General features: G+C 40.5%; 1 protein-coding gene across 3 annotated transcripts in view; it reads left to right on the top strand.

Moving 5' to 3' along the window:
- SLC25A12 (solute carrier family 25 member 12) overlaps positions 1-23,587 on the top strand; it is an 89,502-nt gene that overhangs the window by 36,266 nt on the left and 29,649 nt on the right. For all 3 annotated transcript variants that reach the window (XM_030579237.1, XM_030579236.1, XM_030579238.1), the window contains 5 exons: positions 9,993-10,132; positions 13,713-13,859; positions 17,314-17,452; positions 19,021-19,114; positions 19,704-19,788. In XM_030579237.1, the coding sequence (XP_030435097.1) occupies positions 9,993-10,132; positions 13,713-13,859; positions 17,314-17,452; positions 19,021-19,114; positions 19,704-19,788 (605 nt within the window). The remainder of the gene's footprint in view (positions 1-9,992; positions 10,133-13,712; positions 13,860-17,313; positions 17,453-19,020; positions 19,115-19,703; positions 19,789-23,587) is intronic.

Raw genomic sequence — 23,587 nt, forward strand, 5'->3', positions numbered from 1 at the left:
TGTAAAGCATTTATGCAGAAACTCCTAAAATCTCAGAGATGACAAGGGTAATAGCTTTATGTTTATATGGAAACTGTTTGTCAGAACGATTGATCAGTTATCAGTGGATAACGTGTGTGAGATTGTACATTACTAAGAATGGTCTAAAATCTAAATTTATTGAAATAAAAGAAAAATGAGGGAAACGGTTTGCAGTCAGTACCTAGCTGAACAAGTAACAACCTCATTTAAACCATTCATTCTTGTTTCAATCTTGGCTGTAATAGAAAGAAAACAATTTTTGAGAAAGGGATTTAGCATCCCTTAATGATAAACATGCTAAGGATTTGTGAAATCACAGTTCACCTTTAGAATACTTTCAAGTGAGGACTTTTCCTAGTCAGGTAATTGTAAGACCCTGGTTTGTTTTTTTGTTTTTTGTTTTTTTTAACCTTCATTGATGATGTCTACTTCATTGATGATAAACCATCTTAACTTAAAAGAAGTATTTAAAATAAGATATAAAACAAATGCTACAAAGCTGAGAGAATTTTACAGATTTTTTTTCTATACATGTTTAGTTGAACTGAAATTGGGTTAGGGTAAACATTCATATTGGGTAGTTTTTGCCTTTCACCTCTGTCTTCTGAGATAACCCAAACAACTGTGGCCTTGCTTGATGCTAAGCATAATCCCCATCCTGGAGGGTAAAAGTGACTGGAACCCATGATTGCAAAGACTGCTTAAAATTTCTCTAGAAGTAGGCACTTGACTGGAAATCAAAGGATTCTCCTTGAACTGTCAACTGGATAAACTTTAAACTGATCTGGATTGTGTCACTTAACTGGTGCTTACAAGTCCAAGCACTTTCTTCCAATTTTTCAACTTTTCATGCAAAGGCTAGGACAGCCATTCTCTGAAACCATGAAATGTTTCAGAGACTGATTTTTAGTTAAACACCTGAGCTATCTTAAAATCTTGTAGCTATGAAGAGCAGAAGAACAGATAAAATAACCAAAATTGTATACTGTTTTACAGTTTTCCTGTTCGTGATTTCCCAGTGTTCAGTTTTCAGATTCTTTTGAAGCAAGTTGGATACCTGAACGCTGACTAATGCAAAGCATTTAAATATTGTTGCTCAGAGCAAAAAAAAGACTATCTCCTAATCTCTTACAAAAGCACTTACAAAAGCTCTGTCTATACTGTTATAGATGGGTGGGATTATTAACCAAATTTCTGATTTAAACCAGTGAATTTACTCCATAAATTTATTAATAAATTACTCCTTGGGAAAGAGACGGTTAAATCTTCCTTAAGAGTGAGAAACAGTAGAGGTTTTGAGAGTATTGGAGGATGGGGAGGAGATGAGGAAGAGTGAGTGAGAGGTAGCTGAGAACACTTCAGTATAACTGTTTTCCTATTTTGCCAACCCCAAATGCTCAAAAATCATCAGTCGGGCTCTAAAACTAACTCATGAGATTGGATAAAAAAACCCCCAAACTTTAAATACAACACAGCAACACACCTTCATGTTAAATTTAGTGTACATTTATTACCTAACCTGAGGTTGTTTTCTGTTTAACATGGTATCGTAGGTATATGCAGTGAATATGGGAACATGATGGATCCATCAATGCATTTTAGTTATTTATGATAATCCTGGTAGTTTCTGTGAAATTAGAAATGGCGCCCTTTTTGGTCCTTCTATATGGTTTTCTGTTTAATCTATCTTCTATCCCACTACCCTTTCTCCTCTCCAGTCTAACAATTAGAACCACTCAGCATAATCTGTTATCGATTGGTGAGAAGTACCCATTCAGCTTTAATAGTAAATAGTTTAAAATTCAAGGACAGTTCTTGAACCTTCATCAGAGTGTTAATTTACAGAACAGGAGCTCAGCAGCAGAGGAAGCAGTAACTTGTAAGTGTTCGTTTACACAGAAATGATTAATTCATTACGTTTGTACCTTGGCCACTACTAATAATGGTCCTGACCTTTTAAATAGGAATAGAAATATGTTTCCATTCATTTTAGTTCCTTTTTATCCACCCCATGCGTCACTCTCTTCCCACTCTCCCCCCTCAACACTAGCAGGCATACTGCTGCACTTGTTACACTTGGGGTATGGCTATACAGCAGATGGGAGGGTGCTTCCTAGAATGGGTAGACAGACACACGCTAGCTCCGCCTGGGTGATTGTGCTAAAAATAACAGCATGGCCACAGGCAGCAATAGCAGCAGCTGGGGTGGCTTGCTCATGCTGCTGAAACTATACAGCTATTTTTATTGTGCTAGTGCATGGCTGTCTACCTGAGCTGGGAAGCCTCCTTCCAGTTGCTGTGTAGACAGACCATTGGATTCCTTCCACTGTTACTCCCTAACACACCACCTGCGCAACATCCCCAGGGAGCTTTTCAGACAGACTTTTGTTTGTTGTTTGCAAATAACAGCAGGTTTTTGTTTTGATTTTTATCCTGAAGGTGGAAGTGTATGAAATAGCAAAAATTGTTCATGGCAACACTTTAGAAATGTATTGCTTACATTAGTGCTTAGATTTTTAGTGATGGGGACCATAAAAGAACCTGGATAGATAAATAAAATCTCACTTTAAAAGCCCACAACATTGACGTGTTTATGTTCATATTTGTGGAATGGATTTTGTCTGTAACTTTAGAGTGACCTTTTGCTTCATGAGAGGTGATAGGGAGTTACAAGCTCTGCTATGCAGGCTGGCAGAGTGTAGAACTTCTGTGAAATCTCAATTGTGGTTTTTGGATGACCTGTATTGGAGGCCTCACAAACTATAAGCATTGCCTATATAAAGTGATGAACTTGTACTTACAGTGAGCCTAAAGTTTCAGGCTCAGGCCTGGTTTACACTAGTTTGTTGTTTCGGAATTAGCCGAGTTCGGAAAAAAAAATGATTCGATCCACACGACCAAACCATTTTTTCTGTATAAAGGGCTCTTTAATCCGATTTCTGTACTCCACCCTGGCAAGTGGAGTAGCGCTTAAATCGAGATTGCAATCCTGGGTTAACGGTATTGTGGACGCAATTTGACGTTATTGGCCTCCAGGAGCTATCCCAGAATGCTCCCTTATGATTGCTCTGGACAACACTCTCAACTCCGATGCACTAGCCAAGTGGGCAGGAAAAGCCCCGGGAACTTTTGAATTTCATTTCCCGTTTGGTCACCATCAGCACAGGTGAGCATCAGCACAGTCCGCCATCACAGGCAACCATGCAGAGTCCACCATCACATTAGATCATGCAGTCCTGGATTTGCAGATGAGCTCCAGCATGGTCCGAACGGGAGGTACTGGATCTCATTGCATGTTGGGGAGACGAATCTGTTATGGCAGTACTACATTCCAAAAAAAGGAATGCAAATACGTACGCTAAAGTCTCCAGGGCCATGATGGAAAAAGGCTACCATGAACCGAGCAGCACAGCTGCCGCCACAAACTCTGCTCTCCCGCTCTTGCATCACTAGCTAATTTTTCCATGTTGTTGGTCCTGGGCTCCCTTGGAAGCTATAGAAAGAAACAATTCCCCACCGTTTTTCAGCCATTGTGAACTGAGCCGCACAGTTTCCGCTTCTTTTTCCATGTTGTCAGTTCTGGGCTCCCATGGAAGCTACAGATGGCAACAATTCTCCGCCGTTTCTTGGCCATTGTGAACTGAGTTGTACAGCTTCCGCTGCAAACTCTGCTCACATTTCCGCCGCAAACTGTGCTCTCCCACTCTTGCAGCTCTAGCAAGCTTCCTGACTCTGTGAAAGCTACAGAAGACAACCATTTACCGTCTTTTAATGGCCATCTGGAACTGAACAGCTCTCCTATGTTTCACAGCCTTTTTCCAGGATTACCCATGGCGGTGCCATAGCGCAGCAAGCATGGAGCCCGCTCAGATCTCCGCTGCAGTTTTGACCATTGTAAATACCTCATGCATTATCCAGCAGTATGTGGAGTACGTGCAAAACCGGACGAGGAAGTGACTGTGTGATTACTATACCGATGAAGACATGGACACAGATGTTCCTAGAAGCATGGCATGTGGCGATTGGGAGATCGTGATGGCATTGGGCCAGGTTCATGCCTTGGAACACCGATTCTGGGCACGGGAAACAAGCACAGACTGGTGGGACCACATAGTGTTGCAGGTCTGGGATGATTCCCAGTGGCTGCAAAACTTTTATATGCATAGGGCTACTTTCATGGAAAGTTGTGACTTGCTGTCCCCTGCCCTGAAGCACAAAGACACCAAAATGAGAGCAACCCTCACAGTTGAGAAGCTAGTGGCCATAGCACTGTGGAAGCTTGCAACGCCTGACAGCTGATAACCCTGTCACATGGACATCTTACAGAATGACTCCTTTATCCTTGTTCCAAGGATATGTCTTCAATTTTTTATGAAATTTAATTCATTTTAAGTGTTTTTCAATTTAAAGTACAAGCATTTTGTGTAAGACGCTTTGGACTAGCTATCACTCAAGCGCCAAGATGTCCAACAGCCAATTTTGGCTCTGAGCTTACCTGAGTGTTAAATTGTTGGTGAGGGCTGCTGCCTTTCCTTTTTTTAATGTACATGCAATAGCATAGTCTGAGTCCTGAAGTTTACATTCTACTGAAAACATTTAAAATCCAACAATCTGCATGCTGATCCTAAATTTGTGTTGCAACATAGAATTTCCATTGTGTGCATTTCCAGTAGCCTTAGCCATAACTAGAATATTCTAAGCACTATACTAACTTCCATTCTAGCCTAAATTGCTGTACAATTCAGCTTGATTAGCCCTCTGCTCAGTGAAAAGCCAAGATTAAAAGATAAGGGCTATTGGAGATTGTCATGATGTAGATGCAGTGTTAGAGCTACATGGAGTAATTTACATTATTCCTGGTTGCAGCTGATATTCCTATTTGTTTACAGTTAAAAAAAAAATTACAATATATAAAAATAAAACAAATATATAAATAGAAAACTTTCAGAACTATAGCTCAGATCAAAAGGATTGAGTAGCTCTGCTGTGATTCTGCAGTAACATAGCCCCTTTCCCCCTCATGAGTGGGTGGGTTAGGAGGATGATGGTTGTGCTCAGTTGTGCATGTGTTCTGTTTGGGTTCTTAAACTATGCTCCTCATCTTTGTATCTGCGTGCCTGGAACTCAGAATTGGTAGTTAGCCTGTTCACCTGAAACTGAATGTTGTCTGAAAAGGACTTTTGGAGAAAATTTACTGAGCCTCACAGGTGCTGACTTTGGCTCTATCTTCAAAATATTTGAAGGTGGTTGGACAAAATCTGGTGTGCGCGGCCTTCAAATAAATGCTGTTTAGATACAGCTATAATTTGCTTTAAATGTTCAGGTGGAAAATTTCTGCGTCAGTCATGTAAACATTTTGTCTAAGCACTTGCCTCTAATTTGGAGATAGTGCACTGGAATGCTGGAGCTATGGGTTTGTATGTGGCTTTAAGATTATCACTCCTGGGACTGATGGTAGATTGGATGCATCACAGGGCTGTGCTCTGGCCATGCCATTTTGTATGGCAGCCCCCATCCAGGCTGCATCATGGAGCTACATTGATATCTGCCTTGGAGGAGAATATCTGTCCAGCAAAAGGTAATTCTACCACAGAAAGGTTAGCAAAGACGGGGAAGAGAATCTAGTAAATAAGAAGCTTGGATTGGTGGGGACAATGAATAACTTCTATCAAATTGTAATAAAATGGTGGTTTTTACAATTTTTTTTTTTAAGTTTAGTGAATTACTGTCTCATCTTTCTCATTTGACTGGTTCTGTCAGAGATATGAACTGCAAGTAGTTTATCTTTGATAATTTGCTGACTTCTGTCTCGGGAAATAAAAGGAGTTCACGTACCTTAACATTAGCCGATTTTATCAATTTCTGTTGCTATAAATACTGTGTCAGCTTAGATGTAGACATGTAAGTACCTGCACCTGTGTGATAGAACAGATTAAAGAGAAAGATTAGAGCATGGTACAGTGTGACAAATGTGCTGGTGGACATCACTTCATTCACAGTCACCAGAGTATGACCACACTTCTGAAACCTCCCTTGCCACTGCACTGTTATTAGTTGTACATGAATTTGAGATGATTGTACTTCCCTTTCATGTCAGAAAGGAACTGACAAAACTGGATAAAATAAGAAACCAGTACTTGGCATAGTGCGTCAAGAGGGTAATATTGTCAGGAAATAACAATTCCATCTATCGTGAATGAGTCCCATATTCTAATGCCTCTCCCACAATAGCTGAAGACTCTGTATATTTTTGAGCATTATAGTCATAATTCAAACTGTAATTGTTTCTATGAATTACTTCTGTAGTGTATCTTGAATGTTATGTACAAAGTCAGTGTGGAACAAAATATAAAATACCAAAGTGGGTTACTATCTCCAGCTTCCTGAAAGATATTCAACATATACTAATAATTGTTAGTCCTTTTTGATAGTCCTAAACAAATATCGTTAAGGTCGAGCCAGATTTTTAAAAGTATTTAGGCACCCTAGCAGGATTTTGAAAAGTACCTAGGTGCCCAACTTCAAATCAGTGGGAGTTAGGCACCTATTTACATCTTTAGTCACCTAGATAACAGGCCAGATTTTTAAAAGTATTTATTGATAGCCATAGAAAACATTGAGAGGAGGAAATTCATTCTCAGAGCTATAAGTAGTCTATGGAGAAAATGCTTAAAGGAAGAGTTATGCAAAGATTGAGGGCTTATCGTCAGTACTTAATTCTTATTAAAATAGTTGAGTTTTATCTATATATAGGCCTCTCTTTTAGAAGGAATGTGAATAATTCCATGTGACAAAAGCAATTCCATTTACCTTTAATTTTTCCTTTTAAGTTGCAGACATTTTGAAATAATAGTTGGAGGACTATGGATAAGTATTTTGAATCACCCAATTTTTTCAGCACATTGTTTCTAGACTGTTATTTTTCTTGTTTTTACAGTAAAAAGGAAACTCCAAATACTTACTTCACATTTTCATGACAAGATTTGAGCACTTTGCAAAAGCAAACATCAAGATGGGGGAAACAGTCACAAGTTTAGGGTTTATCTACACTACAAACACAGTTGGATAAGTGGACCCAGTTACAGCACTGGTGTCCCCTGTCCTAATTACAACACGGTTCCATTTTGCTAGCACTGCAGGGAACAATGCTGACCTGGCTGTATTGGTAATGCATGAAGATCCTAAGTGACTTGACCAGGAATTCAGTGGTAGTTTGGGGAATAAATCCAGGTCTCCTGGTGCTTGGTCTGTAGCTATAAGTAGTAGGTTTACTGCCTCCCATTAAATTAAGAGCTTTGAAACAAGTGCAGCAAAATGTGTTTGACTCATTTCCTTTTGTGCATAATTGTTGTTCTCTTTCTCTCACCCACTGCACCTTCGGAATTTTTGACTATTTACATTTATATCAACCTGGTTTTTATTATTTGACTGCTATTACCTATTTCTGGTAACTTTTATTATCATTTTGTCCTCATTTAGCAATCTCTCCTTTAAAATAAATATATAATCTATAATGTGAGGCAAATAATATAACCAAAAACCCAATCTTGTACATTCGTTAATTGTTCTGGGACTCTGATACCTTCGATAGATTTCCAGTCGTCCCTCTTTCCTTCTTTCTCACAATGATTTCTCATACCCTGAATCAATAAAGCCTCTACGATCGTGGAGTAGCATTGACTCATGTAAAAGAAGGCAGCTATAGGACTGAAAAGCATATACTTTAAAACGTGAACAAACCAACTGATCACTTAATGTAGAGAAGGGAACAGATTTTCTTCAAAGAAGAGTCTGTGATGGAAAAATGGACAAAAGATATTGCAGTCCACATCTGTGAATTTTCCCTTAGAAACAGAGTAGATAACTGTGCTCACAAGGTAAGAGTCCTCTAATAATATATCTCTAATACTATTGATTAATGTAAACTCAAAAAATGTTAAATAAGATAACTAAGTTGTTAACAGAAAAGGGAAGAGGTCCTGTCTTAAAGAAAATATTTTAGCATTTCTCTTGTAACTTAAGCTCTGTGGTGGGCTTTTAAATTAGTTTAGTTTCACAAGCAAATTTAGAATTGTTTTAAAAGTTAGACATTTTGATCTGAATTTAGAAAAATATGTGCTAGTTTAATTTGCATGTGTCCAGTTTGTGTGAACAAATGTCCAGCTGGTCATTTGCACACGCATACCAGACTTGTATGCACATAATATCCCATATAATTTTTCTGTATCGGGCTTTGTTACTAAGGACAAATATGCTATAGGATTAGGCATTGATTTGTTGTACAGCACACGCAATAGAATTCCATACCCTAAAACGTGTTTTCCCCCCTCTACTTCATTTAAAAGGTGACATCTTTAATTTCACTTATCTTAAAACATTTTAATAACTGAGACTACCAATCATGTTTTATAGGGTTTGATTTCTGTGTCAGGGCCATATTTTATGACACTATCAGAAGCTTTTAATAAGGTGCTTTCTGCTGAGCTAATGATATGCTTTAGGTGGCATTTCTTATGCCTATCTTCAATAGACATATTCAGGCTAGTGTGAATGTAATAATCAAGTCTCAATCAAACCATACTTAGTATGACAAATATTGCATTAGACAGTGATGTAGGTATTCATGCTTTTGATAAAAGGCTTAATTTGACTCCTTGCAGAAATGAGGAATTACTATTGATTTTTGTATCAGAGTACAAAGTAGCAGCTATTTATAGTGCACAAGAGAAATTGCTACTTAATTAAAATTAAATGTGAAATTATTAATTCCATGGCTTTACATAGTAATGTACCAAGTTGAGTATTAAATTCTGTAGTAAATGTGTTCTTACACATGGCTCTGAATATGCAACTTAGGGCTTGTCTACATCAGAAAGTTGCAGCGCTGGTGAGGGAGTTACAGCGCTGCAACTTTGAAGGTGTACACATCTGCAGGGCACCACCAGCGCTGCAACTCCCTGTTTGCAGCGCTGGCCGTACTCCCGTTTTGTCTCGGGTGTAGAGGATCCAGCGCTGGTGATCCAGCGCTGGTAATCCAATGTAGACAGTTACCAGCGCTTTTCTTGACCTCCGTGGAAGGAGGAAGCCTCTGGTAATCAAGCTGGTTTCCTTTCCCGGTTTGCTCTCTCGGTCCCGGAGCCACCCAGCAAACCGCAGGGAAGGAGACCTGCTTGCTCGGGGTTCCGGGACCGAGAGAGCAAACCGGGAAAGGAGACCAGCTTCGCCGCGGTTTGCTCTCGCGTTCCCGGAGCCACCCAGCAAACCGCAGGGAAGGAGACCTGCTTGCTCGGGGTTCCGGGACCGAGAGAGCAAACCGGGAAAGGAAACCAGCTTCGCCGCGGTTTGCTCTCTCGGTCCCGGAACCCCGAGCAAGCAGGTCTCCTTCCCTGCGGTTTGCTGGCTGGCTCCGGGACCGAGAGAGCAAACCGCGGCGTTCCCGGTTTGCTCTCTCGGTCCCGGAACCCCGAGCAAGCAGGTCTCCTTCCCTGCGGTTTGCTGGGTGGCTCCGGGACCGAGAGAGCAAACCGCGGCGTTCCCGGTTTGCTCTCTCGGTCCCGGAACCCCGAGCAAGCAGGTCTCCTTCCCTGCGGTTTGCTGGCTGGCTCCGGGACCGAGAGAGCAAACCGCGGGGAAGCTGGTTTCCTTTCCCGGTTTGCTCTCTCGTCCCGCAACCCCCCTTGAAGCCGCCCAACAGCGCTGCAGTGTGGCCACATCTAACACCACTTGCAGCGCTGGTTGCTGTAAGTGTGGCCACTCTGCAGCGCTGGCCCTATACAGCTGTACTAATACAGCTGTAACAACCAGCGCTGCAAAATTTTAGATGTAGACATGGCCTTAGAAATTACTCTAAAGTGACCAGACTACAACACTTTCTAAATGGCCTTATAAACTTTCCTTTTTTCTACCAGGAACATTTAGGCAGGGTGAAATATTTTATCCTATAATTCATTTGCTTTTTTTCCCCTCCCAAGAAAATGTCAAAGAAATTTTTGGACAGACCATTATTCATCATCATATCCCTTTTAATTGGGATTGTGAGTTTATTCGACTACATTTTGGACATAACAGGAAGAAGCATCTTACCTACTCGGAGTTTACACAGTTTCTGCAGGTCAGTTATTTATTTTTCTTTCTGTGCATAATTAGCCATCAGATCCGTCACTTGTGCTGCATTAATGCCATTATAAATTAGTTTTATTATATGGTGGTGAGAGATTTGTTGTCCAGATAGACTAGCTAGACCACAGCTAAATTATCACTATACCATGCCGATTATATAATAAGATCACATACAGTGCATTAGATTTTGGCTCACCACCCAGTTGGAGGGAAGGATTAATTTTGTTTTTAAAACATCCCCTCACTGATGAGTGTGAGTGTCTGGTCCTGCTCCCGTTGGAGTTCAGTGGCAAAACTGATTTCAATGGGAAAAGGATTGGGCCCTGAACATCTCCACTGGCTGTTACTCCATAGCTTCCCATGACACTTTGTTATATTGATACATTTTTCATTTTGCTTCATAAAGTTTTTCCTATTATTTATCCTACATTTCCCATAATACACACTGCTTCACCTCAGAAGTTTAAGACCCTTGTGCCACTCATTCTTCATTAAGGCCAAACTCGTAGTAAGCCAGAAGTCTTCCTTTAAGAGGTTTGCTGAAGAATCCTATGGGGAGAGGACTTTAAAAGTATTCACTCTCAGAGCTATACTTCAGAGCAGAGGTGAAAAAGAAGTTGTCAGCTATAGAGAGTAAGAGAAAAAGAAAGAAGGAGAATATGGACGGCTGTGCACTGTAATTAAAGAGAAATGATTTTACAAATTTATGTAGGTAATTCAATTTTATATAATTTGAAATGATCAACTCATACTATATTTTTGTTGTGGATTTCTGGCTTTTAGGCCTAAAGAAAATTAAAATTTCATAACTGATATATAATTCCAGGGCTGGCCTGTAAAATTAAATTGCTTTGTTTTTGGAAATAATTGCAGGAAAGTACAGGGTTTTGAATTGGATTGGTTATATTGTTTCTATTTATAGTTTATGACATAGATACTGAGGGCATTTTGAAAAATAAAGGGTTTGGCTAGGTAGGTTCTAAAGTCCATGGTGTGTATGGAAGAAAAGCAGTAAAATTGTGGGAGGTAAGTAGATAGAAGGGCCAGAAGATAGTGATACAAGAAATTGTGGGAATGGCAGTGGAGTGCCATCTAAACTCAAGCTCAGATACCTCTGCTACGCCCACACTGTATAGGGGATGGTAAGGGAGTGGTTGGTCACAGCTCAGTATACCCTCATAAAAACGTGTGAGTTGGGGTTCAGCACATCCCTAGATGTGGGTTTAAGGGCTTTGAGTGTGGATGATAAGGGTTTTGGGCAACAATGCAGAGCAAGCACTGTTGACATACCGAGTGACAATTTTTGTTGCGATAACCCAGAGCAGTATCCTTATGGGATACAGCAAGGTTCTGTCCAGTGCTTAATTTGTAATAAAAGGTGCGGGGGCTTAAGCAATTTTTTTACATTCATAACTGATGCAGCAAGCCCAGAGGTGCCAGGGCTATGAACTGCCAAACCTAGAAGTGCCAGGGCTCAACTTTGGCAAGCTGACAAATTATCAGACCTGCCGTTGCATTCAGCTAGCTTAGTCAGTGTCGTGTTGAGATCAGAGTTTGGATGAGGGCAAGATGGTTGCAACTCAATCTAGAAAAGACTGAGGTAGTACTGGTAAATTGGGGAAACTAACCAGAAGATTTAGTTCAGTGGGTATCACTTGGAAAATTTTGCATGCCTTCTGTTACTCTAGTTAATAAGCTGGGCATATTTTGGATTCCAAGCTGCTTCTAATCTAGACATCTAAGAATAATGAGAGTTGAGTGTGTGCCTATATTATGCATGGCTAGAAGGATGCCGTTTTTTTAATATGTATCCCACTAGAGTGATTCATGCTTTTGTCACTTTGGGATTAGATTGCTGCAGTGTGCTTTATATGAGGCTACTCTTTAAATTCATTGTAAACATTAGATGGTGTAAAATACAGTGACCCACTTGTAAAGAGATGTTTCTCTTCGGGAGCATGCTAAATTTATATTCTGGAATCTTCACTGGTCTCCAGTTTGTTTTCAGGACAATTCGAGCTTCTCATTTTAACCTATAAAACCCTAATTGTGTTCAGTCCTGAATACGTGAGAGATCAGCACTCTCCTCATCTCATATAATCAGGACTGGAAGGGGTCTCAAGAGGTGATCTAGTCTAGTTCCCTGAACTCATGGCAGGACTAAGTATTATCTAGACCGGGGTGGGCAAACTTTTTGGCCCGAGGGCCACATCTCGGTATGGAAATTGTGTGGCGAGCAATGAATGCTCACAAAATTGGGGGTTGGGGTGCGGGAGGGGGTGTGGGCTCCGGCTGGCAGTGCAGGCTCTGTGGTGGGTCCAGAAATGAGGAGTTCAGTGTGAGGGAGGGGGCTCTGGGCTGGGGCAAGGGTTTGAGATGTTGGGGGCTGAGGGCTCTGGCTGGGGATGCGAGCTGTGGGGTAGGGGTGGGGATGAGGATTTGGAGTGCAGTAGGGTGCTCTGGGCTGGGACCAAAGGGTTTGGAGGGCAGGAGGGAGATCAGGGCTGGGGCAGGGGGTTGGGCCGTGGGAGGGGAGGCAGGCTCCAAGTGGTGCTTACCTGAAGCAGCTCCCAGAAGTGGCAGCATGACCCTTCCAGCTCCTACATGGAGGCGCAGCCAGGCAGTTCTGCACACTGCTCTGTCCGCAGGTGCCATCCCTTCAGCTCCCATTGGCTGCAGTTCCCAGCCAATGGGAACTGCAGGGGCAGCATGCTGAGCCCCTTGGCTGACCCTACATGTAGGAGCCGGAGGGGGGATATGCCGCTGCTTCTGGGAGCTGCATGGAGCCATAGTATGCACGGAGCAGGGCAAGCCCCTGACACTGCTCCCCAACTGGAGTGCCAGAGCAGGTGAGAGTTCAAAGGCTGGATTAAAAAGTCTGAAGGACCAGATGTGACCCCCGGGCCGTAGTTTGCCCATCTCTGATCTAGACCGTCCCTGACAGGTGGTTGTCTAACCTGCTCTTAAATATCTCCAGTGATGGAGATTTCACAGTCTCCCTAAGCAGTTTATTCCAGTGCTTAACCACCCTGACAGTTAGGAAGTTTTTCTTAATGTCCAACCTAAACTGACATTGCTGCAATTTAAGCCCATTGCTTCTTGTCCTATCTTCAGAGGTTAAGAAAAATAATTTTTCTCTCTCCTCCGTGTAACAACCTTTTATGTACTGCATAGCACATTGTCTCAGGAGCATTGGCTAAGAGCTTCCTAGTTTAACATTGAGGAGGCTGTAGGCAGGGCATTGGGTTCTAACTGTCAAGTGTCCTTTGTGCTTCAGTTCACCAAAGCCCAGATTTGATGGCAATTCAAATTCTGTTCTCCTTGGATTTTCTTGTGCTAGCAAAGATGAATGGGTGGGAGTGGTGGGAAGATTTTTGGCTTTCATTTTGGATTGGAGATTTTTGGGAGGAATCAGTTTGTTGGGCGTTGGTACTAAAACTACTGTTATATTTTTATATAGAGTATAACGTGCATGCACACTCGTAGGCAGGGGGATGAAGACAGTGGGAGTTCCGTGCACAATGGGTGTACAGAATCATATTCCTATGTGGTATTTCTAATTCTTATTTCAGGAGCTACAGTCAGAACATGCAAGACAAGCCTTTGCACTGAAAGACAAAAACAAAACTGGTATGATTACTGGACTGGATTTTAGTGACATCATGGCTACCATTCGTTCACATATGCTCAGTCCGTTTGTGGAAGAAAATCTAGTTTCAGTAAGTGTAAAGAAAATAATATCTTAAATATAAGTGCTATTCAAGTAAGAGTTTGTACTGTAATTTAATTGCTATATGTCTTAAATCCTTAACACATGCCTTATCTTCCTCTTTATTAGCAATACTGACAATGCAGTACCATTCACTGCTCACATAGGGATTTTATGCAAAATAGTGTTTTTACAGAAATAATAATGATTAGGGCTGTCGATTAATCACAGTTAACTCACGTGATTAACTTAAAAAAATTAATTGTGATTAATAGTGGTTTTAATCGCACTGTTAACAATAAAATACCAATTGAAATTTATTAAATATTTTGGATGTTTTTCTACATTTCCATATATATTGTATTCTGTGTTGTAATTGAAATCAAAGGGTATATTATTTTTATTACAAATATTTGCATTGTAAAATGATAAACGAAAGAAACAGTATTTTTCAATTCACCTCATAAGTACTGTGGTGCAGTTTTTCTCGTGAAAGTGCAATTTACAAATGTAGATTTGTCGTTGTTACATAACTGCACTCAAAAACAAAACAATATAAACTTCAGAGCCTACAAGGCCACTCAGTACTACTTCTTGTTCAGCCAATCGCTAAGACAAACAAGATTGTTTACATTTACAGGAGATAATGCTGCCCTCTTCTTCTTTACAATGTCACCAGAAAGGGAGAACAGGCATTTGCATGGCACTTTTGTACTGGGCATTGCAAAGTATTTACGTGCAGATATGCTAAATATTCGTATGCCCCTTCATGGTTTGGCCACCATTCTGGAGGACATGCTTCCATACTGATGATGCTCATTTAAAAAAAAAAAGTGTTAATTAAATTTGTGACTGAACTGCTTGGGGGAGAATTGTATGTCCCCTGCTCCGTTTTACCTGCGTACTGCCGTATGTTTCATGTTATAGCAGTCTCGGATGACGACCCAGCACGTTTATTTTAAGAATACTATCACTGCAAATTTGACAAAACGCAAAGAAGGTACCAATGTGAGATTTCTAAAGATAGCTACAGCACTTGACCCAAAGTTTAAGACTCTGAAGTGCCTTCCAAAATCTGAGTGGAACAAGGTGTGAAGTATGCTTTCAGAAGTCTTAAAAAAGCAACACTCCAGTGCAGAAACTACAGAACCCAAACCACCAAAAAAGAAAATCAACCTTTGGCTGGTGACATCTGACTCAGATAATGAAAATGAACGTGTGTTGGTCCGCAGTGCTTTGGATTGTTATCGAGCAGAACCAGTTATGAGCATGTCCCCTAAAATAGTGTTTGAAGCGTGAAGGGACATATGAATCTTTAGTGCACCTGGCACAGAAATATCTTGTGACGCTGGCTACAACAGTGCCATGAGAACGCCCATTCTCACTTTCAGGTGACACTGTAAGCAAGAAGTGGGCAGCATTATCTTCTGCATACGTAAACAAACTTGTTTGAGCAGTTGGCTGAACAAGAAGAAGGACTGAGTGGACTAGCAGGCTCTAAAGTTTTATAATGTTTTACTTTTAAATACAGGTTTTTTTGTACATAATTTTACATTTATTAGTCCAACTTTAATGATAAAGAGCTTGCACTATAGTACTTGTATTAGGTGAATTGAAAAATAGTATTTCTTTTGGTTTTTTTTACAGTGCAAATATTTGTAATCAAAAATAAATATGAAGTGAGCACTGTACACTTTGTATTTTGTGTTGTAATTAAAATCAACATATTTGAAAATGTAGAAAACCGAAAAATATTTAAATAAATAGTATTCTATTATTGTTTTAACAGTATGATTAATCACAATTAATTTTTTAATTGCATGATTAATTGTGATTATTTTTAATTGCTTGACAGCCATAATAATGATAACAAAGTATAAGTTATTCTGCATTATTGAAAGCAAGATTGTTTGTCATGAATAGCTGAGTATTTTGCTTCTTTGTAAGTGTCAATGAGGTGAGTCACTATAGGTGCACATTCTTATGGCTGGGCATGTCATAGTAGTGTTGTCTCATTAGATGCCTTCTGCTGACAGCCACGCTAGCCCTGCAACGGTCTGCTGTTCTCGTGACTTGGCCCTCCAGCCAGGGACTGCTGTATGGTCCCATCTCCTTTGGAGTAAACAGAGTCCTGTGTGTCTGTCACCCAGTGGCATTATGTTGGGTCTTCATCACAGCTACAGGCTTAAATCCTTTCCAGCCCTTATCTCCAGAGGCCTCCCCATTACTTTTGTCAGTAGGGGAACCCAGGCCCTCCCTGTATTCCAGATTCCAGCCCAGGGACCTTGTAATAAACAGCTAAGGTCTGCCTATTTGTATCCACTGCTTCCTACTGTGGCCTGCTTCTAGGCCTTTCCACAAGCCCCTTCCTGGTTCACTTCTGCACAGATCCCAAAAGGAAAAAACCTATAGCTCTGGGTACAAATGACATATATGAGTCCCTTGCCAGGCCTACTTGCCCCTAGGGAGACTCAGGTCTAACTGTGTCTTGTTATCTTTCGGCTCTGGCCAGGCTTTTTTTTTTTTTTCAGTCAGTTCTGGGGTCGGCCCTTGCCCTACTCAGGCCTTCCTTCAAGAGTCCTTGTCCTCTTTCCAGTCAGCCCCTGCACTGAACAGTTCCCCTTTTAAACTCCTCCAGGCTTGGCACTTCTTGCAAGTGAAGCAGGATGGGGCTAATTGTGCGCACAGGTTCTCATTAACCTTTTTGCACCTTGTATGGGGTTTGTATACTCTGTCACAGTAAATAAAAATTTGAGCTGAAATTTGCAGTGTAAACAGTATTATAATTAGTGGCATGAAATACGACCCAGATCCTGCAAATTCTTACTCATGTGAGTAGTTCCATTTACTTGAATGGGACTATTCTTGTGAGTCAGAATTTGCCCATTTTTTGGCTCCCTGCTCTTTATAGCCGAGTCTCCAGTCCAACAAAGAAATTAAGCATGTGATTACTCTTAAGTACATCAGAAGCCCCATTGAAGTCAATGGGGACTACTTATATACTTAAGTGCTTTGCTGGATGGAGAGGGTGTCTTAGTTTGGAAAGTATGGATTTGTGTTAATTTCAGCTTCTAAGGTTAATTGTTAACACTGTTAACTATTGCTGTAAATGATGTAAAGGTTAACTCCGTCTAAAATAAAATATACGCAAATCTAGAACAACGCATTCTACAAAAAAGTTGAACAGTAATTCTACAATTGTTTCCTGATTATTTTTATTGCATCAAAAACCGTAGAAGTACCCTGGCTATGTAATAACAGCCCCCTCACTGCTATCACTAAAAAACAGGATATAACTACTACGATAGAAATATATCTTAATCTTGTATGTCTAGATGGATGTTAATTTACAGTAAAGCTCTCTTGGGTTGTCAGGGGATTTAAGACTATCAGCTGAACCCTGACCACATATCGGGACCCATGCTTTATCTTTTTTTTTTATTATTATTATTTATGTTTTTAAGGTAGCAGGTGGAACTATTTCACATCAGGTCAGCTTCTCCTATTTCAATGCTTTTAATGCCCTGCTGAATAACATGGAACTCGTTAGAAAGATATACAGTATTATAGCAGGGACAAGGAAAGATATTGAAGTCACAAAAGGTAAAATAAATTTACTATATTTTATTAATTTTCAGATCTATAAAGTATGTCTTTTGTACTGTATACGGGTTAAGACTAGCAGGAGGCTGGTGTAATATGGCAGTTTAGCAGAACTGTGCAAGTATTTCAAGTTTTGATTCTGAATGTGGCTCTCCTGCTCAACTCCAGACTTCACAGGCCAGCAGAGGGTTGAAGGAGAAGAGTTGTCAGGGTTCTGACAAGAGTCTTGACCGGTTCTGATTTCCTGGGAATAACACTACAATGTGGACCTTCTTGTGGTAATGATAGGTGTTTACATGGAGCAGAGAAAAGTCTGGGGAATATGGCAGCTATGGTGGAATGGGTATGCTTTAAGAAAAACAAAAATTCTTCATCAGAAACTCTCTGTGTCCCATTGGCTGTTCCTGTGTGCTACTGTAGCAACAGTTTTTCACTCTTAAGCTTTTTCCACACAATTTTAGCAGTTTGTAACCGTTTAATGGTATGATGTGAGCTACACATAATTTATTTCCACAGATAATAAGGCTAATACTGTTAGCAAGCATGCAAGTTAACTATGATTCAATCTTGCCAGCAGCCTGGATTGATTGGCTTTCTGTAACCATTTCATAACATAGCTATTTTCCATCTGTGGATGAAACCCACTAACTATATCTGCTGGGTTGGCCCCCCCTTTTCCTTCCAGTTCTCATGAAGTAAGACATCTAAGAGTGCATTGCCCCGCCTCTGCTGTTCTGTGTTCATATGCTCTGGGCACCCTCTGTCTTTGGATGATAGGATGGGATATCTGTCCAGATTCTCCTGTTTGCACTGATACGTCACACTAACTATGTTGGTAGATGTGAATGCACAAACAAAAACTTGTTTGATAGAAACAAAACTTGAAAAACTTGTTTTATAGAAGCTACTGAACCATGTTTTCTGTAATTGATTAGAGGAGTGTCATGGATGTGTTTAGAGTGACCGCAAATGTGAAAAATTGGGGTGGGGTGGGAGTGGGGTGAAGTGGGGTGGAAGAGGAGCCTATATAAGAAAAAGACCCAAAAATCCGGACTGTCCCTATAAAATCAGGACATCTGGTCACCCTAGAGGTTACAAATTGTGTTTGTAGTGTGGATAGGCACTTATCCAAACCTGGGAACAATGATTGCTAGGGGAGGAAGGAACACTGAAATGATTGTGCTAGTTTTAATGCTGATTGGTTCATCCATAAATTATACCATTGTCTGCTTTTACAGTAGTTTAGTAACAAGAGTCCCAAATATTGGGTCTGATCTATGGACATTGCTGATAGGAGAGTTGTTATAGAGTTAAATGGGGACTACTTGCATAGGTAAGAGTTGCAAGATCAGATTTACTCTCTGATTGAAGCTGCTGTTCTGAAATAGATGTGGTACTAATTCTGGCTCATTTTGTTCTATTTTAGATTTTGCTCCTCATTAGTCTGCCAAGTGATAGATTTTATTCTTAAGATTTTAATTTTAAAGTTATTTATACTCATTTAAAGTGAAAATGTGATAAATGATTCAGGATCAGTTACCTTATTTTTCCCTTCCTCTTAAATCCAGAGGAGTTTGCCCAGGCTGCAATCAAATTTGGACAAGTCACACCACTGGAAGTCGATATTCTCTACCAGCTTGCAGACTTATACAATGCTACAGGGTAATTTATAACCATCATAATCATTCATATTAGTCTGTCCATCCTATTTATATTTGTTAAAATAGATTTGTTTTACGTATCTTTCATTACGGATTATTTGATGACTGCTGGCTTTGCTAGGGGGTGTATAAGTATATGTATAGTGCAGTGAGCAGTCATCAGATAGTCAGTATATGGTGTAAAATAACAAAATAAACTCCCTGCATCAAAACACTTGCAATACACAGATTGCTAGTGTAAACTTGAAGTGTGAGAGGTGTCTTGACCAGATTGCTGCATGTGAGTTATTATGTGGCACGTGGTGGCTGCTGCATTTACAGAGCACAGACCCTATACTACCAGTAGGCAAGGGCCTAAACCTGGGTAATGCTGAGTTCCCTTTATTCCCACTGAGGACAGTGAGAGCAGAAGTGCTTAAAACTCCCAAGATTGGATCCTGTAACAGTACTTTGTAAAGTGCTTAGGGATACCTGAAATATAACAAGTAATATATAAAGCCATAATCCAGTCTGTTGAAAAAAAGGTGCTTGCTGAGGTTTGTTTATGATTTTGACTAACAATGATTTATTTCCCTTGGGCTTGTCCGAAGGCGTTTAACTTTGGCAGATATTGAGAGAATAACACCACTAGCTGAAGGTGCCTTGCCTTACAACTTGGCAGAACTCCAGCGGCAGGTAGGTAGGAGTGATATCGTGTGTACAGTCAATTGTGAAAATGCTAAACTGAAGGAAACATTTAGAAGTTGGCAATTTATAAAACTCCTGAATATTTGCTTATGAAAATTAGAACTTTTTGCCTTAAAAAGACTTACAAAACTCAAATCTATGCTTCTAGTTTAAAAAAAAAGACAAGACAATCTGTTCCCAGATTTTACATATTTTCTTTGCTGTCTTAAACTTAAAGAAAACACGTTGGATCCCTCTGACATTAGTGATGTTTTTGTTGACTAGGCACTAGATTTTAAGGAAAGTTCTTATTACATTTTTTTATAATTGGACTGAAATTGTAAGACTTTTAAAACATTACTTCCTGAAACAAATATTTCAGTGAGTAGATGCTTACAGTTTTTAATCAAAATATTAAATTTTTTTTGTACTAGATAAAAAGTTACGAAACCGTTAAGTCCTTTGATGAACTGTCTATGCATTTGGATTTCCCACTATTGTTAATAAACCAATTAAAAACATATCCACTAACTCCTGAAAATATCTGGAATTTTCTGTTAAAATCCATCCTTAAATAAATACTAGCTTGGAAGTTCACTTTGAGTTTTGTTTCTATTTTAGTACACTTCCATACTGAGCTCCATAATAATGCTCTATCTTTACGTTGTGAACATATACAGAATGTATGTACAGCATGTAAAGCTGATAAACGTGTTCTCCTTTGAGAGATTAGTTGGAGTAATCATCTTCCATGGTGATTGACTTGGATGGTTTGTTAGAATGCTCATTGAATCTTGCTAATGTTATTTGATACTCATTAGCTCTTGTGATTTACATAGCAACAGAAAAATCCTGTTTGTGTGGGGCTGATGAATAATGTAGAATGGAAATATAGCTTCAGAATGTTAACTCTTTACTTCACCTGAGATCTTTCTTCACAGATTTGTGTGGTTTCCTTTTGTGGAAGTTTTATATACTTTAGATGTAGATATTTTTACAAAAGCAGCAAAGAATCCCGTGGCACCTTATAGACTAACAGACGTTTTGGAGCATGAGCTTTCGTGGGTGAATACTCACTTCCTCAGATGCAAGTGGGTATTCACCCACGAAAGCTCATGCTCCAAAACGTCTGTTAGTCTATAAGGTGCCACGGGATTCTTTGCTGCTTTTACAGATCCAGACTAACACGGCTACCCTCTGATATTTTTACAAGTCAAGGCTCTGTGTCCTGTGTGGCATGTTACACTCAAACCATGCAGTTAGGAACCCTTAAATTTACATTTGTTTCAAATTTGAAGGTTATTTTTCACAACCATGAGAGCTAGACTGTTAGGGTGAGATATTCTAAAGTGCTCATCTAATATTTAGGCACTTATGTGAAATGGGCTGGGGACTTTCAGTGGTGGTAGTTGGGTACCGAGCACTTTTGAAAAATATGGCCCTTATGTTTTTAAAAATGAAAGCCTAAATTCTGAGTGCCTGTCTTCACTGCTGTGATAAATGAAGGGGGGGCGGGATAGCCTCCTTTTATGGATACTCAGCCAGACAGTTAGCTATAAAATTCCTCTTACTAGCTGTTCTCTACTTGCTTTACCTGTAAAGGGTTAACAAGCCCACAGGTAAAAGGAAAGGAGTAGGCATCTGACCAAAAGATCCAATGGGAGGGCTAGAACTTTTTTAAATGGGGAAAAAACTTCCCTTTGTCTCTCTGTTGTGTTCTCCGGGAAAGAGGGGAACAAGGAGCAGTTATGCTATTAGAAGCTTTAAGCCAGGTATGATAAAAAATCATCAGACCATACCTAGAACCGCTTATTTGGAACTCCCAAATATGTAAATAGATTAGGAATGTTTAGAAAGATGTGATTAGGTTTATTTCTGTTTATTTCTTGGCTTGTGGACTCCTCTGTGCTAACCCCAGATGCTTTTGTTTTGTTTGTAAACTTTAAGATGAACCTCGAAAGCTATCTTGATGCTTCATTTTTGTAATTGTTTCTTTTAAGATCTAGCAAAAAGCCTAAGTTCCAAATGTATTTCCTTTCTTTTTGTTTTTAACAAATTTTACCTTTTTTAAGAACAGGATTGGATTTTTGTGTCCCTAAGAGGTTTGTGCACATGTTGTTTAATTAGCTGGTGCCAACATCTGGTTTCCTTTGTTTTTTTTCCCAGCTCTTCCTTGGAGGGGTGTGTGTGAAAGTGCTAGAGGGTACCCCACAGGAAGGAATTCCCAAGTGTTTCTTTCTGGTTTTTCAAAAGGGGGTGGTTTTTTTTGCACTTGGGTGGTGGCAGCATCTACCCATCCAAGATCAGAGAGAAGCTGGGACCTTGGGAGTTTAATGCCAGCCTGAAGTGGCCAGTATTAATTTTTAAAATCCTTGCGGGCCCCCACCTTCTGCACTCGAAGTGCCAGAGTGGGGAATCAGCCTTGACAACTACCCTGAACCTAACTCCCCTGCACATGCAAAAATCTGTAGCTTGAGTTAAGTGATGTTTTAAACTTGAGCTAGATGGCTTGTCCAAGATATGGGTTGAAATGAATGCTGATGATGCTCAAGCTAGTAATGCAGTGGGATTTTGGGGCATGTCTACACTACAAACTTTTGCCACCACAAGTTATGTCAGCATAAAGTATATCGCTTGTGTACCTGCATCCTTGGCTTCTTGTCTTAGCGCTGCATGTACTTACCAGGAGTGTTTGTTTTGATGGACGGTTCAGTACACCATGGGTAGGTATCCCAGTGTGCAACTTGCCACCATCCAGCACACTGTTTTTTGGGAAGTTTGGCAATGCATGGTGGGAAAGAAACAAGTTGTGCATAGGCAACTGGGACTGAAAGGTCAAGTTTCCATCCGGATACTTTCTTCAATACATAATTCCATCTCTGGCCTATAATTTTCATGCCTATTTTGAGAATCCCACAAACCCACATGAGACTCGTCACTTTCCACCATCTCTGACAGAAGCATGGAGCCTGAACAGCACTTCGTTATTGTCATGAGCATTGCAAGTACAAGACATATGATTAAGGTTAAGATTTTGTCACAGTTATTTTTAGTAAAGATCACCGACAGGTTGCAGGCAATAAACAAAAATTAATGGAATCCTGTGACCTGTCCTTGACTCATACTAAAAATAATTGGGGGTGGGGCTGATGGGGCATGACTGAAGCCTGAGTAAGATGGGAATGAGAGCCTGAGCCTTGCTGTGGGAGGGGGTGAAGGGTCCAGCACCCACCCTGGATGACATCTCTGTGGCCCCTGCCACAGCCTCCGTGGCTTGGAACTCTGGGGTCCCTGCCTCCTGCAGAGGCTTGAGAGTTCCAAGTCCCCCTGCCACCTGCAGTGGCTAGGAGCTGTGGGTCTGCCCCCTCCCCACCGGTGGCAGCTGAGAGCTGTGGCCCCAGCCCCATAGCAACTGAGAGCTCCTCCCCCCCAGCTGACTGACAGCTTTGGTCCCGCCATGCCAGAGCTGAAGCAGAAAATGCCATAGAGGTCTCTGAAGGTCATGGAATCTGTGACTTTCATCACCTGCATGACATAATCTTATCCTTATGCATGATCTTTCAATATCTGCAGAGCTGTAAGAAGAGCTGTGGGGAACATGATGATTTTCTGGTGGACAGATTGCTGTGGGACATAATGAGAACCAATTCAGTCTTGTTGGTGGCATTCTTGGAGCAGCTGCAAATGGTGGAGTGCTGCTTCTGGGCCCAAAAAATAAGGTGGGGTCACAATGCGGGTTTGGGATAATGAGCAGCGGCTGCAGAACTTTCGGATGTGCAAGGCCATATTTCTGGATATTTATGCCGAG

This window comes from Gopherus evgoodei, chromosome 11 (genome assembly GCF_007399415.2).
Source record: "Gopherus evgoodei ecotype Sinaloan lineage chromosome 11, rGopEvg1_v1.p, whole genome shotgun sequence".
In the NCBI taxonomy this organism is placed as follows: Eukaryota; Metazoa; Chordata; order Testudines; family Testudinidae; genus Gopherus; species Gopherus evgoodei.